Source organism: Excalfactoria chinensis, chromosome 12 (genome assembly GCF_039878825.1).
Source record: "Excalfactoria chinensis isolate bCotChi1 chromosome 12, bCotChi1.hap2, whole genome shotgun sequence".
In the NCBI taxonomy this organism is placed as follows: Eukaryota; Metazoa; Chordata; class Aves; order Galliformes; family Phasianidae; genus Excalfactoria; species Excalfactoria chinensis.
In genome coordinates, this window is record NC_092836.1 from 15,081,443 (window position 1) to 15,097,394 (window position 15,952).

Here is a 15,952-nt window from a genome sequence, read left to right on the forward strand (position 1 = left end):
GTGCGAGATGTACTAACTTGACTGAGATTTAGCATTTCCTGGACAGTTCTAGTAGTCCACAAAGGTATCTCACTAGTTTTTCTTTTAGTAACTAATCTAGAATTACAGTAGCAGATTTAGTACCCTCAATGCTATGTTTTCACTCCATCCTACCTGTACCCAAAACAGAACTATTAGTTTTCAATACAAAACTGCTTTTTTATATAGAAAAGATGCAGTCTATAAAAGCACAGATGGATTAAACTCCTTCAGCTAAATACATATCTTGAGATTACCACATCTCTACACAATAACTCAAAAGACATCTTAGTCCATACAGACTAATAACATGTAACAGGATTGTACCAAGCCAAGTATGACAGTTCCCAGCATAAACATGCAAGATTCTCAGTATATTCAGTCTAAAGATTTCTAAAGAGATTCAGAGTAACTTGTTCAAATGATTTAAGTAATAAGGAATTTTAAAACAGTAACAGTATTGTAGTATGTAACACAGGCTTACAGTTTGAACCTTGCATGGGTGAGGTGGTGGAGGAACCTTGAGGGATTGGGTTTAACAGAGGCAGAAGTAACTGAAAAACAGCCTGCATTATTCTGTTAGTCCAAATTCTACAAAAGTTTTGTCAGCTCAGATCAATAGCGCACAAAAGCCTCCAATACAGTAAGAAAACCTACAGATCAAATTTGCAAACTACGGTACCAGAAAAAGTATTGAAACAAAAGTCTATCATCCAACTCACCCTGCACAACTCCAACCTGATGCATCCTCGATGAAGGTAGAAGTAACCACACGCAATGCGTTCACGGTATCAGCTCCAAGTGAGAAAAAGGTGCGAAGCACCCAACAATGTACTTCTTTCCTTTTGTTTCTCCATCAGGGCCATCATGTGCTGTCAATTAGTTTTAATTAGTTCAAGCAGCCAGTAACCTCCAATAGCATCACGTTCTGCTGCCTCTACTGTAAAAGTATTGAATTGCATTGATGAAAAATGTGTAGAAGGGGAACAGTGATAGCCATAGAAACAGTAGGCGCTACAGTTTGGGGAGAACTATGTACTAAAAGAACCCCAAAAAACTTTCCATAAAATCTGAAGCAAAAACTTGACAGCAGGGACTTTTAAACCTATCATGGGCTGACTTTCTGAAGAGTATCTAAAAATAGGTAGATAAATGTTCTCTGCCTGAGTAGCTGTGGTTTGCTCTTTTGAGCATGGCATAGCTTAATTGCAGACAGTTTTTGGCCCTTTAGGAAGAAGAGAGGAATGATTTATTGGCATGCAGTATGATGGGTGTTTTCAATTAAATATAAAGAGATTGGCTAGAGCTCTCAGATTTCCTGATAAATTGTTTTACAATAAAGTTTAGGAAAGGATGCTGTGCCTCTTTGTGTTGTAGTAAGTACTGGGAGTTGGCTGACTGACTACATCAATAGCAAGCTGATAGAAATTGAAAGCATATCCCAATAATATTGTCAACATCCATCAATAGCAAGGGACTCTCAGCTGCCTTCATGCTTCTCTTCTTGTTTAATTGAAATACCACAGTAGCCAGGACCTTCTTCCCACAAGGAACAACTTGTGGAAAATGGGCCTGATTGAGGCTTCTAGTATTTGTCATAGTAGAGATTCCTCAGAATATTAAAAAAAAATAAAATAAATTTGTTTTTTCCACTTATGACAATGCACGCACTTTCTGTTCACTGGTATCAACAACAAAGCTCAAGGCAGTGCTCTTCACAGGGTGGACAAACACAGGCGATGGTCAAGGCAGATGAAGATCTCAGGTGCACAAAATAAGCTTGAAAGCCCAAGCAGAGCATTGTATAGTCAGTGTGAGCAGGGTCAGCAAACAAAACAGGTGTGACTGGAATTCAGATGAGCTGAAGGAGTGCTAGACATGGCTGATATCAGCTGCAGCTCTCAGAGAACAAAGGTTTAAAAAGTAGAAGTTACAGATCCTTTTAAAATTAAAATATGTAAGAAAAGAGATCTGCTACTCTTCCCTCAAATTCTCACCTCTAATCATATCAATCCATAATGTATACAGCAGTTGGAAGATGGTATTTATCTTGCTGCAGTACCTCCCTTCAGCACTAATATTAGTCTGGCCAGGTAATAAACATAATGGAGAGATATGGGGAACTAAATGTGTGTTTTTATTGGGTGAGGTTTCAGCTAGATTGGTTCTTGAACTGGTTATCTCCATGGTTCTCCTAACAATGCTGCTGAAAAATCAGGGTGCAGAAAAATGCATTCATGGGGGGCGGGGGGGTGAGGGGGAATATGGGGGTATTTAGAAAGTAGTGGCTGATCTGCACTTTTCCATGGCAACATGGATTTGACAAGATCAGGATACTTCAGTTTAGTTTGTTTCAGCCACAGATTTATTGCATGACCTCAAATGACTTAATTTCCTCATTGATAAATTCCAAATTTAAAAATGAGGGATGCATTTCTGCTCTATCAATATAGTTGTGCTTATTTCATTTGTCAGGTGAGGGTCACGTAAAACACAAACTAAAATACACAGAATAAGTTTTGCCCATTTTCTTTAATTTTTAAAAACAAAAAAAGTATGAAATTTTGTGCCCTTGAAAACCAAACAGAATCTTTCTTTGTTCAAAACGTTACATAAACCTTGGAGGTTACTGATTTTTATTGTATTATTTAAAATAATACCGTGGATACTTCAGAAAAGGGCAATACTGTTTCTATCACATAAAAAAATGATCACGATATAGTTGTTTTCTGCATTTTCCACCTTCATATTGTTTCAAAAACAATAATAATAATAATCACAGTACTACTAGGAAATTTGCCCTCCCACGGCCACCCTCCCAAAAAAAAGAAATCTATTTAAAAAAATATCAGTAAAGTGTTAAACAAGTCAGATATTAAATGCACACATTTACAAGCACAGCATATTAGCAATACAGTATAATGCTTTAGACCATGTCAAACCACATGTATGTGTATAAAGCTAGTAGTGAAATGGTTCATAGCAGCAGAACAGGAAGCATATTCCATACACAGCTCCTGTGGAGATATTTGGATGAGTACTACAGTTCAAGGTACACTGACAAGCTAAAATGCACAAGTCAGGGTTTGTATTTTTTTTCTACTACAGCAATATGTGTTATGATTTAAAGGGTAATCTTGATTTGTCTGGGATTTTCCTTGTGTATCTAATGGGTGGCCCAGTAACCAGTGGGGGTTCCACCTATTGGCACATTTTGCTGTAAACATTCATAAAGATAACTTCACTGAAATCAAGGATAAAGGCCAAGCACAACCTAATAGTGCATCTACATTCTGATCCTTCACTGAAAAAAGAATGGGTTGATATTTACATCACAAGGCTCATCTGTGATTTTGGCGTCTTAGGTTCTGGGTGGAGAGAAGAACTAGAAATAGGCACCATGTTAGAGATATTTATCACTTATTTGGACTTAGGAAAAATTATATATAGATTTTGGAGTGGAATCTTTTCAGTCAAGATGCAACTCGCAGTCATGTCATTGTGTATTCTACAGTCATATAACTCAATCTGGAGTTTCAGTTTGGGGAACACTTCTCTTCTAGAAGTATAATTTCCCAATTGGAGAGTGATTTTCATTAGTTGCCTCCAGTTCTGTATGTCAAGATCAAGACGCCCCCTGAGCTGGCCCAGCATTAACAAGATGATGGCTTTGCACTGTTACAAAGTCAGGCTCCTTCAGCATGTCCTTTACTGAGCACCTAGTGATAGAGACGTGCAAATTGAAGAAAGACTTGGAGTATTTGAAGTGGAATTGCGGTAGAAAAGTTTTTAGACAGCAAGAATACAAATAAGATGAAGTAAAACAAAGTAGATGAATTAATGCTGTCGCTTGAGACAGTGATTCCTTGAAAGGCTTTTATAAGAAGTATATCAAGATAACAATGAAATGTTGCCTAATTATACAGCTCCATGTAATATTAAGGTGTTTCTAGTGACTTCCACTGAACTGTTTTCACTGCTAGAAGGCCAGCAGACAGTTCTTTTTCTAATAAACCCAGATGTTGGTATCTAAGGTTGGCTGATCTTGAATTGCAGAGAAGACAGCAGATTTTTTGACACTTCGTCAGACTTCTCTTAGGCTGTTTGTCTCTCCCCACTGAATACTGTGCAGTACTCCTCTACAAGCTTATCATCCAGCCATTAAATGAAAAACAGGATAGGAAAAGAAATAATTGTTTCAGTGCATGCCTCAATACTGTTCAGAGTACAAGAATCAGTGCCCAGTCCGAGAGTTTTTAGAAAGTACATTGAAAATCAGAACAGCAATATTGTGCTACATGTCGTGATTACAGGTTCCCTAATTTCTTTTAAGGGGAATGACCGTACCGACTGCCAAATGTGTGAAGAGACAGAGGCCAAGGTATGGAGAGCTCTAAACCTGATCTTTTTTTTTCCTTAAAACATCTCTGCACACGTGGAGAGACCTTGACCTCCTCCTGCTGTACAAGCATAAACACATTTCACTTCAGGGGATGGGAAGTGTCAACTGAAATGAAGTACTGGCTACCCAGACACTAAAGAAAATGAGAAATGCTTTAGAAGTCTCCTGAAGCGGTATGTGTTACCTTGGAGGGCATTAACTTACAAGAAAAGAAAGATTTATAACTCTTAAAATATATATATTCTTAATCAATCTCCAGAAAAAAAAACCCACAGCGACTCAGAAGTGAAGCTATCTCACAACATTTTCAGGCCTGTTGGAAACAGATTGAACATGGAAGGAAGGCAGTAAAAGCAGTCGAGGTGGTGCTTCCAATCAGCTTCACAAAACTTGCCCTGAAAGAGGAGCTTTGTTAGGTGCAAAACTCAGTCTTGCAGCTTGCTGGCCCAGAGGAAAGGCCAAATCAATACGCGGTGTGGTGCAAAAGCCACTGTTCTCAGTTGGACAGGCTCCTGATGGTTTCAGTTGACTTCGGGTACAGCCCACTTTAGACAGCTCTAATGTAACAGCATTTAACATGTATGTTAAATAATGTAACAACATATCCTCAGTTTCTTCCAATATAAACAAAAGGACATTCTGGTACTTTTTATATACATACATTAAAAGCTGAAATGGTCTGAAATGCCTGGAGATTAAAATGCATATAGCTATACAACATCACGCCTGCCAGAAATCAAAGTAGAAAAGCTTTACAGCACATTATACAGGTCTCTCTAATTTCTAAAAAGCATTTACTGAAATTACCATATTACAAGAAGTCATCACTAACATATCATATAATACTATTTCTTTTTCTTTTACATAGTCATTACTTATATAGTAATTTTTAAAAAATCACTTTTAAACAAGTATACAATTTTCACTTTAAAATTAACTGGTTAATAAAATTTTGTGCAAAACAAGCCAGCTTCTATAATTAAGTGAATTTATTTATTTTTATACAAAAAGAAAAAAAAAAAGAAAAGAAAAAAAAAACACACAAAAAAGAGTTCTTTCAGAAATGTGTCTCCTTTTCTGTAATGGCTGAAATGGTGCCGTCTCCTTTCAGTTTGGCATCGCAGTCATTTATTGCTGCAATGTAGGATCTTCCTCCAAGTTTCCCTCTCATTTTCAGATCCGAGCTGGGTGTAATCAACTTCCTGAATTTCTAGAAAATGCAAGAAAATGGAAGTCGTTATCTTTTTCCTGCTCAGGGCATTTCTCAGACAGACAGACTGATTTTAAAGCTGTCTTTTGTTGGATGTCTCTCTTCTGGTGGCCCTGTTAAAGACTGCACTGCAATTCTTTTCACATCACACCAAACCAAAGGATAGAGAAGGAAGGTGAAGACAAACTGTAATTGGGGAAAGTGTCCAGCAAACCTATGTGAGTGTTTGCTATTCAGCTCCTGGAGGAAAACCCTAGGGACACAAACATCAATTATCAAAATCTTGGAAAGAAGACTAACTTGAATGAAAGGCTAGTATAAACTTTCTTGATTTAGCTAATGTTCCAGACATTTTAAACTTCAAATTCAGAAGGAAAAGGAACAGAGCAGATTAGAGTATTGGTTAGCTACCATGGGCTCAAGCCGGTGAAGGCAGAAAAGCAACATGCAAATTCCAAAGAAAATGGAGAGAATATAGTGCCAGGCTGCAAGATTCAAATACCACTGGAACACACATATGGAACAAAGACATTGATTTTCTGATTAAACTGTGCATAGTCTTATGCAAGTGAGACTTCCATTCCAACTTCTTTGCCAGTACTGCTAATCTGAAAATCTCACCTCTATGAAAGTGCCTTCTGCCTTCCAGAACTTAATGCAGATCCACAAAGGGATACAAATCATGGAAGAAAGAGCCATCAGCCACCCTATGCCATAGCCCCAGTCAGGATATGTATATACATTGTTATACTTCAAAGGCTTGTATTTCACCAGGAAAAAAATGAAGATTCCCTGAAATAAGCAGAGAAAAATATTAGCAATAATTGAAATAGCACTGCCTGTCTAACAAGAAAATGATTGTTTTTAGGCAAGGCCAATCTCCCTTAAGGTAGGAAGCAGAGCTTTACAGTAGAAGAAAAAAAAAATAAATTAAAAAACAATCTAACACAGCAATATATTCTTCTATGTACATCTGAAATAATGTGTCTCATCCTTCCACTGAAATTAACAACCTTTCAAGCTTTAATCCTATTTACCTCTCAGTGACAATAAAACCTGCATTTTGATGGCAAACAGCACCTGGGCAAAAAAGATTAAGTTTTGCTACCATGAACCAGCTGTGATTAGGTGACACTCTCCCACCTGTCATGATGAAAAATGAAAGCCACGGTTGTCAAAGTTGCTTTAATCTGCTGTCATAAGTGCAGTTCTGCAGGCCAAATCTTCTATCCTCTCAGAAGCTCTAATATATTTGTATAAATTAGACCCGTGTATAATTAAGCAGTTTAGACTGCCTAAGTTTACGTAATACAGAAAGTTACCATGTGCTTACTCCAAAGTGGAAACAGGAGTGCATGAGAGCAAGTGTCATTTTCTTCACTTTTGAGGTTGAGGAAAGTAGTCAGGAATTTTCACAACCTTTCAAAGATTTCTAACAATTCACAGAACACATCAATTTAGCAATTTTTAAAGATTCTACAGTGTTTTTGCATTAAAATATACACTACAAATCAATAGGCATTTTTCTCAACTGTTGAACTATTAACAGCAGTGAAACTCTCAAGTTATATAAAAATGCCATGTATCTAAAACAAGTTGCTCAGATATTCTATACTTACTGCACAAATACCTGGAGTTAAGACCATCCAGCACCACTTAATCAATGACAGTGGTTTATACCCAATCATATCCTCAATGTTATCATAAAAGCGATTGCTGCCTGCCCAAAAAAAGCAAAGCAAAAGAAGATGTAGAATGTACACGCACAAGGTTACGGAGGTCAGCATTTAAAACTGAACTGACAAAAATGTGTGTTCTGTCAAAGCTCCAGACATTGAGGCTGCTATCTCTTTGTCTCACACATACAACTGTCTTTTGCTCCACAATTCTGGATATATCAAGATATATCAAGAGAGAATAGCGGTGGGCAAGCTGTCTGACAAGAATGACTTCAGTCAGTAACAGTTTGAGTAGGCCCAGCTGAAAAGTACATATGCTCTTGCATGAATCCTTAATTAGCCAAAGACACGTGATCTGAAATTCATATATGCTTTACAAAGTAAAATTCAGAGTCTTTTGTATGCTAAAAACTGCTTGAGGAAGTGCCATGAACATACTTGGAACTGTGCTGGTTTTCTCCTAACTTTGCTGACAGAAGCAGCAGAGTTAGGAACATTACTATGTCACTGTCGTGTTAATGAGGCATGAAATCCAAGTGGATTTTTCTGTGAGTGTCACATGTAGAAGACAACATGGCCTGCACAGGCATTTTGTGAGAGAAGAAGGATTTATTGCTAACCCTAATTCCTAAGGCAGCTAGTGAAAAGTGAAGGTCAATCCCAGCAAAGGGCAAGAAAAAAATCCAAGAGAAAATATATCCTTAACTTTTAGTAGGGCATGGGAATGTGGAGGGCCCTGTTTCACAGGGCTTGTGTGTTTCTTTTCCTTGTGGAAACAGAAAACTTCATACATACATACTGTCACGGGTTACCTAGATTTACCTAGATGTACATACATACAAAACCACAGCAGTTTTTTAGTGACTCACCATAAACCCAGCCTATGCAGACACATTCAAATATGGCAACAAAAAGAAGGCACATGCCACTAGCTGCATAAGAGTCAAATAACTGAAAGACGTACATTCCACCCTGGAAGACAGATACAGAAAAAGGACAAAATAAACAACCAAAATGAAATGTCATGTTGGCAATGATGTGAGTAATTCATAACAAATATGTCCTTAATTACACAACCAATCTGTTGTTTATCTGGCAATCTTCCTATCAAATTTGGTTCCTTCTTGAAAAAAGGAATATTCATTTTTCACTGATACCTTTTGAAGGATCTTTTGTTCCACAGCACTTCAGATTATTCCCTATGCCAACTGAATACCGTACATTTGCTTTAAGGTAGTAAATAGTGTACCACAGAGAACCATGTTTCACTTGTGTCTGAAATGCTGTCCCACCTCCATACCATTTTTCTTCCATTTCATTAGTTACCACATAAAAGCTGTGGATAACCACAGATTTTGATTTCCAGATCTGAGCAGAAATTGGGTTTTCTGTTTGTTTTTATGTTTGTACCACTAAAACCTAAAGACATTAATTAAAATGTTGGGAAAGAAGGCAAAATCTACAGCTACCAGAACCTCCATTGGTAGACTGCAAAACAAGTGATTTGAATATAACTCAGACTTTCAGCTGCATTAATTACACGGGTCTATCTTAAGTGATAAAACATGAAATAATAAACATCCTGACTCCAAGCAAGCTTTCTATTGCTAATGTTTCTTTTTTCTAGCAATTTAAAATAAAAATTGTTTTTTCAATTTATTTTAAAATAGCAATTTTTGCATTTCCAAAAAGCAGAGCAGCCAAAAACAACAGCATCTTAAGTGAGCACAGGATCCAAACACAGTGCACACTTTGTTATCAATGGTCCTATAATTTTCTGCATGATGTAGTACCACAGTACAAATTAGCATGAAACAAAAGTATATATGCTCAACCAAGATGTGCTTGTCCTGGTTTTATCAGTGTTCCTCATCATGACATCGTGCAGCAGGCTGTTGGTTGCTGGAGCACAGTGCATTGTGGAGCTGTACTTCCTAGGTCCTGTGATTCTAGCAGTCTCAGCTACTCCTCTGTGACAGTCTTCTACTTCCTTATTATTTTAATATGACTCAATTACTTAAATTGTCGCATCTATCAAATACACTATTATTTTCTTCATTTCCTCTATTTTTTCTCATTCTTAATCAGAGGTGTTGAGAGCTGGCTGGCTTTCTAGAGTCTGCCTCTAGGCAAGACGAGAAGAAAAACTATAAAGCCAAATTAATAACATTATGGAAAATCTGACTAATGTAATATGAATAATATTATACAAATCTACATGCAAGATACTTAATCTCTTATCCCATATGCATTCAACACTGAAATAATGAGATTCACAGACCATTTCAATCGAAACAGATCTTATTTCAGCCACTGCCTCATTTAACACCAACAGTCAGCAGCATCTTCTCTTTGTCCAGCTACAAGCCCTTTACTTCTGAATAAAAATAATAAACTTTCTAGTGGTGAGTTTTCAGCTCCTTCACATTGAGGGCTGTATATCTTCCGTTCAGCTGCAGGGCGTCAGGCCTTTTTTGAGAAAGACATCTGTGTAGTCTGGTACAAAATGTCAGTTCAACAAGAAAGAAAGAAAGCAACAATACATTTCATTTTGTCCTCGTCTCCACTTTTCTCCCAGGGAATGGATGAAATTCATTTGTTTTGTTTTTTTTTTTTTCAGAAACAAAGCAAACTGAAAAGTACATGCTGCAGGACCATGGTTCTCTGTGACACCAGATGAGTTGAAGCCCTGGGAAGTGTCTTCTCTGAAAAACCCTGCCTGATACTGTTGGACAAGAGACACATCATGGCCTTTCACAGTTAAGACAGCCAGGATTCCCCAGACACACATTCCTCTGGCATTTAACTCAGCAGCTCATCAGACTTGCAACACTTGTTTGCTTCTCACCCTGGTGCAGGGAGACTCAAATGGAAAAATATGAGCAGAGGAGAGTGTGGACTCTGAGTGTATTTTCACTGTTTTGAGAAGGTAAAGCAAAAAAGAGACTGTTTATATAAGTCACACTCTAAAGGAAGCACTGAGCAGCAGGACAAAAATCCTACCATGAAGCTCCCAGAGTTCTCCCCTCCCCTAGCACCATACAGAGTAATGGCAGATTTGTGAATCTGTGAACCATGAATTAATGGGATAGACTAACACCCTTAGAGATTCTGATTCAAAACTGCCCTAAGCAAACACTCTGAGTTGTTTGAAAAAGAAAATAAATTCTTTTTTTTCTCGTATCAAATCAATTTCTGCTCAGAAATTGACTTTACTGATGGACTTGGCCCAATGATATAAAAGTCAATCACATTTTAGGGTTTTTTCACTTCATTATCTTTACTCATTTTTTTATCTAACATTTAACTGCCTTCAGATTGGTCTGCCCAGAGTAAGCCAGCTGCAACCATCATCAGTTATATCTGGTTGGCTGGTGCAAAGCAGATGGAATTTCCTTGGTTGTGTAAATTCATTTGGGATATTTCCTAAACTCTAAGAACTGAGTTTTGGAATAAAACTGAGAATACGTTTCAAATGTTACAGATTAGTTGATAACAGTCTCAAGGATTTTGTAGCCGTATTTCTGCGCTTTGTCTGTGGCAAACATTCACGTGCTTTATCTGTCATTCTTATAAGACATACATTTCCTTCAGTCTATAGGCATTGAACAAAGAACATCTTACCTCAGTTAACATTATTAGACCAATGAAATATGACACAATGGAAAGGCCAAGAATCAACAGTTCTCTTCTGTAGCCCCTTCGGAAAATCTTTGGATACATATCTACAACAGCTGTCACAAGGCTTTCAACACACACGAACTAGAACAAATGATAAGAAAGTACAAATAAAATATGTGTCGCATTTACTTTTGGGATTTGGAGTTGCTACAAAACACTTCTAATATTCTTCTATGCTTTCATCATTGAGAAAGACTGAATGATCCCTGAGGACACTATAAACAGAAGCTCAAACTGAGAGGAACATCATTTCAGAATTAAAAAGCCTGCAGCTATGGATTTCCAGTCTACCACCAAATTCAAATATTTGAAGCCACTAATATTATCTCAGATTTTTTTTTGCCTTGTAGCGGCTGGATTATATAAAACTTAAATCTTTCAAACACTGCATGAATGAGACTTAAATGATGTACGACTTTTGTAGGAATGCAGCAGAACTTCCTTCCAAGGAAATTGTTTCTCAAAGGTGGAGCTCTTTCCATTTTACAGAAAAGAGAAATTCCATAAAGTTATTAAGTGCCCAGTATATCTAATGAGGGATGGGACAAACATTTCTTCTATCTTTAAAAATCACCAGAAAACCAGAGACCTGAGAGTCTGGCTCACAGCACCGGAGCAAGGTTTTTAGAAGAGTCACCATAGTGAATGCCCAAATATAGACTATATAAAGCTGTACTTAGGCTGAAGCTTTGGTAGATAACAACAGAATCTCTATTGTCACATAAATGAGAATTAAAATAATAAACTTGAACCAATGATTTTAGGCAAGGAATTAAGTCAAGAGTTCATTCTTCCATGAGGATAAATGCTGTTTAAATCAAGGATGATGACACACACAGACAAAGAACTCCATCAAAATATTAGAAGTGTGTTTATTTCATACCTGACTATCTAGTCCAAGGAAGATGAGCATCATGAAGAACAAAGTTGCCCACAGAGGAGAAAGAGGCATCATGGTAACAGCTTTAGGGTAAGCAATGAATGCTAGTCCTGGTCCTGAAACAAAAGAAAACAAAGCAAACAGTTTTATACTTGTGTACCATGTCTGGCTGGGAGTAATGTGAAATTACATTAAAAATTACATTAAAATTCACACAAATATTTTAAATACAACATTTTTGCAATAGCAAAAATACAACACCATTGGTAGCTTCTTAAATCTGCTGAATTACCATTTCTCTTAGCCCACACTTCTCTTGTTCTCATTCACCTGTGCCCACTTGATGCTGCCAACATTCTGTGCTGTAGCAGGTTTTCTTAAAGTTAGCCAGCTTTTACAGCAAGGACACAAAGATATTACAAGGATGATAAAGGCTGTGTTCCTGCTGCAATAACTTTAGTGAAGACCTGTCAAGACATTATTGCTTTTCCATTTAAGCCAGTATTTACAGGCTCCTATAATTTCTAGTGTTGCTGTAGTCTTTTAATCTTTTTAATATAATTTCAGGATCAGTATAAGCAGGTTATCTTGAGAGCTTTAGGGAAATACAAATATTTTTCATGACAGTATCAGAATAGCTCTATTTGCTTTGTGGTTTTCCTGATGAATTTGAAAAACTTCTTGAGAGTCATTTCTCCTTCTTCCTGCTTTTCTTTCTGTTCTTTATTTCTTTTGTGTTGGATTTAAAGTCATGCCAAAAGATTTTACATCCACAATGTTAATAAAGAACTATTAACTTTCATTATGCTTCTACCTCCAAGTGATAGTAATGCAAGTTGGAGAGTTAATTTCTTGTAAACCTAGGCCTTTTTGTCTTTCTGGACATAAAGTAACTTTTTTACTTAATCAACCTGAGTGACTCATTGTATGTGCTTGAGAGATAAAGATACATTAGGAGAAGGCATAAGCAGTCTAGACAGTGAAAATCTGTGGTTGGATAGTACTTCTTAAGAAAGACTTGAGATGACTTACAAATTTTTTTCCAAAAAGCTGTAAGACTGTTTTCTCAAATAGGTAAGAACTCTTCATATGGAATTATTCAAACGTATTCTAACAGGTAACTTTTAACAGTTAAATATCCATAAGACAGAACACAGACTAGCTGTTCTGACAACACTGGGTATTTCTGTAATCAGAAAATTGCTTTTGGAACTTACCTGATTCTGCAACTTCTGCAATGGGAACACCTTGTTCATAAGCCATAAATCCAAGCACTGAAAAGATAGCAAAACCAGCAACAAAGCTTGTGCCACTGTTCAAGCAGCAGAGCATGATGCAGTCTCTGAAAATATAAATAAGAAATACTGCAGTCGCCAGAGCCTGGGTTTCTTTCATAGAATGAGCTGTAAGATTAACAGTACCCCAAGCTGCAGGAATGGGCATTAAGCTCTGAATAAGATTCCCCACAATAGTATGCTTAAGAGAAATCAGTCAGGCATAAGCATTTACAGGAAGGTGCCTTCATAGCACCTTGACTTGTATTTTAACTCTCTCAATTGCAAGTCTGTTGCTACTCACTCATTGCTTTTCAACAGAATGTTTTACAAACTAGTCAAATAAAATCCTAAAAAAATGGAAACACGGTATCAATAATATATATATATATTTGTAGTAGTTGTTGTAATAATGTGCTGCAGAGGATATAAATTAATATATAAACTACACAACAATGTTAATAATTTGTTCCCTGGGAAAATAAATAAATAAATAAATCCTATGGTCAGACTTCAGCTAATTCTATTCCAGTTACAGTGTACTGGCAGTACTACCTATGCTAAACCTCTGTCTACAGAGTCTGAAGGTAATCCTCTCCTTAAGGATTTCGTAGCTTTCTAAAAATTACAGGAAATGTCTGTACACTTTTTTTTCTTATTAAGTATGTGGGAAGCACTGCCAGGTCTCTGGTCCTGCAAAAAATGAGTTCACTCATGGGAGTGGTTGAAAGAAAAGGGAAATACTTCAGAGTGAAGCACTGTGGATGCTTCCATCACTGGAAATAAATGTAAAGCATAGAATGCATTATTACCTGTAGCAGTTATTATTATAGTTGTTGTAACTTCCCAGGGCTGTCAGGCACCCAAGGCATATCGCATAAGAGAAAAATATCTGTGTACCAGCATCCACCCACACCTAAAGACAAAAGTAAGGTGGTTAAAAGAGGTCAGGAAGGAGTCATAGTTAATCTATGCAGAGAAATTGCATCTGGCAAAACTTTTCTAAGTTGCAACCTGAAAAATGATACATGTTGTGAGTAAAACTCCTCACTCCTTCCTAAAGGGATAAACAAGAAATTGCTCGACTGGTTTTCACACATTCAAGCTAACCTTAAGTAGAAAGAGACATAGAATTTCTAGAAAAAAATTCACAGTGAGTGAAAATCTTTAACGGTTTTATTAACACTGTAAGGGATAATTTTAAGCTAAATAAGTCAGCTCTATTTATCTCATTCTCAACTGATATTTTTAAATTAAAATGTAATAATTTAGCTTGAAGAAAATAAAGACAAAAGATGAGATTTGTACTCCATATATACTACACAAATAGATAAAATGGGGAAAGAGAAGACAGCTTATTTGGGGAAAGGTGATAGGTCGCTGTACAGTTAAAGAATAGAAGTCCTGTGGGGCTAATCAAATAAATAAATTCATACTGCCAGTGACAACATTTATATCCCAAACTGATCAAAGCACTACGCTGTACATTATCAAAAGAGAAAAGAGCTTGAACTGACACAGTACAATTATTGTCCTCACAGCAACTGCAGAATTTATTTATTTATTAAGTTTTATAAATTAAACAGATCATTTCCTTAATCATTTCACTTAATTTTGGGTGAAATATTACAGGCAATGATCATACGCTTTTAACTTCTGGATTGGCTGTGAGAGTGATGTAAAGAATCCACACCTACATGGCTGCACTTCTAACCCAATAAGCTCTCACTCCTGACTCCTGAGATAAATGAACTCTTTAAGACTTTCCTGTTTATGTTTGTTTGTGTTTTGTTTTTTTTTTAGAGCTTTTCAGAAAAGTAACAAAACGCTGCTTGGCTGATTACCAGAGGCAATAGCTACGTAGACATTAACTACTTCAAGTTTGCGACAGGAAGGAGATCAAATTCTACTCAGGTATTGACTTCATGACTGTACTAATAATAGTAAACTAACCCTCATAAACATACGGAGCGGATGTACTTGTTTTGCATCTGATCAAGTTTGGTTTCTGGAGTTGCTGAAGGTGTTTCTGTTTAGGAATAACATTAAGATCAGATTTGATTTGCATCAATGGCTTAAATGGTTTCATTGCTGTCATACTGAATAAGATACAGCTGATTACATCTCAAAGTTTCACCACTTGTTAAGGGAAAAACTGCACAGAGAAAGCCTTTTGACTGACAGCCTCTTTAACAAGGTTGGAAGCTCCCAAAAAGCTGCAAGTAGCATAGGTCAACTGAAAATGCACGGTCTTCTTGAGCATAAACAAAAGCTAGGAAACTGGATCAGCAGATGTAGAATCTGCTGTTTCCTTCCGTTTCAGTCTTTGCACAATGTATTGTTGCAGTGCATTGTACAGCACTTAGATGAGCATTAGCCTTTCCTGTTGGCATATGCCAGCTCCCCAAAGTCTGATTATTCCTGGGACAGCAAGTCCTAGTGGAAATGGGGTCAAAGAGGAATTGTACTCTCAAGTGAGAAACTCCAGAGCTGCTTGAGAACAGGAGCACATCCTTCTGGAGGTCCTGTACTTAGTTAATAAAAACACAACAGAAAAAAATCTGGCCTTAAGTGATATCTTTTCCTCTAATGAAAACAACTGTCCTTTAAAGACAGTGACATCTGACTGTGAATCAATATAAAAACAGTGGGAAATAATTCAAATTAAATTTTCTGTCATCAAGCGTTCACGTATTTATAGGAATTGAATCAGATTGAAAAGCCCTTTGTATTTGTTGCACTCTAAGATTTCAAAGTAGAAATTCCACCAGAACTTGTGGCTAATGTTTAAAAAGGCAGGAGGAAGTA

General features: G+C 36.9%; 1 protein-coding gene across 1 annotated transcript in view; it reads right to left on the reverse strand.

Moving 5' to 3' along the window:
• Window positions 1-2,531: 2,531 nt before the first annotated feature.
• The window catches only part of SLC6A11 (solute carrier family 6 member 11), a 58,657-nt gene continuing 45,236 nt past the window's right edge, over window positions 2,532-15,952 (reverse strand). Inside the window, exons 8-15 of the mRNA XM_072347496.1 lie at window positions 13,957-14,060; window positions 13,088-13,212; window positions 11,874-11,986; window positions 10,934-11,071; window positions 8,179-8,281; window positions 7,250-7,350; window positions 6,252-6,422; window positions 2,532-5,630 (exon numbers count right to left, since the gene is read on the reverse strand). Of these exons, the coding sequence (XP_072203597.1) occupies window positions 5,478-5,630; window positions 6,252-6,422; window positions 7,250-7,350; window positions 8,179-8,281; window positions 10,934-11,071; window positions 11,874-11,986; window positions 13,088-13,212; window positions 13,957-14,060 (1,008 nt within the window). The 3' untranslated portion in view covers window positions 2,532-5,477. The remainder of the gene's footprint in view (window positions 5,631-6,251; window positions 6,423-7,249; window positions 7,351-8,178; window positions 8,282-10,933; window positions 11,072-11,873; window positions 11,987-13,087; window positions 13,213-13,956; window positions 14,061-15,952) is intronic.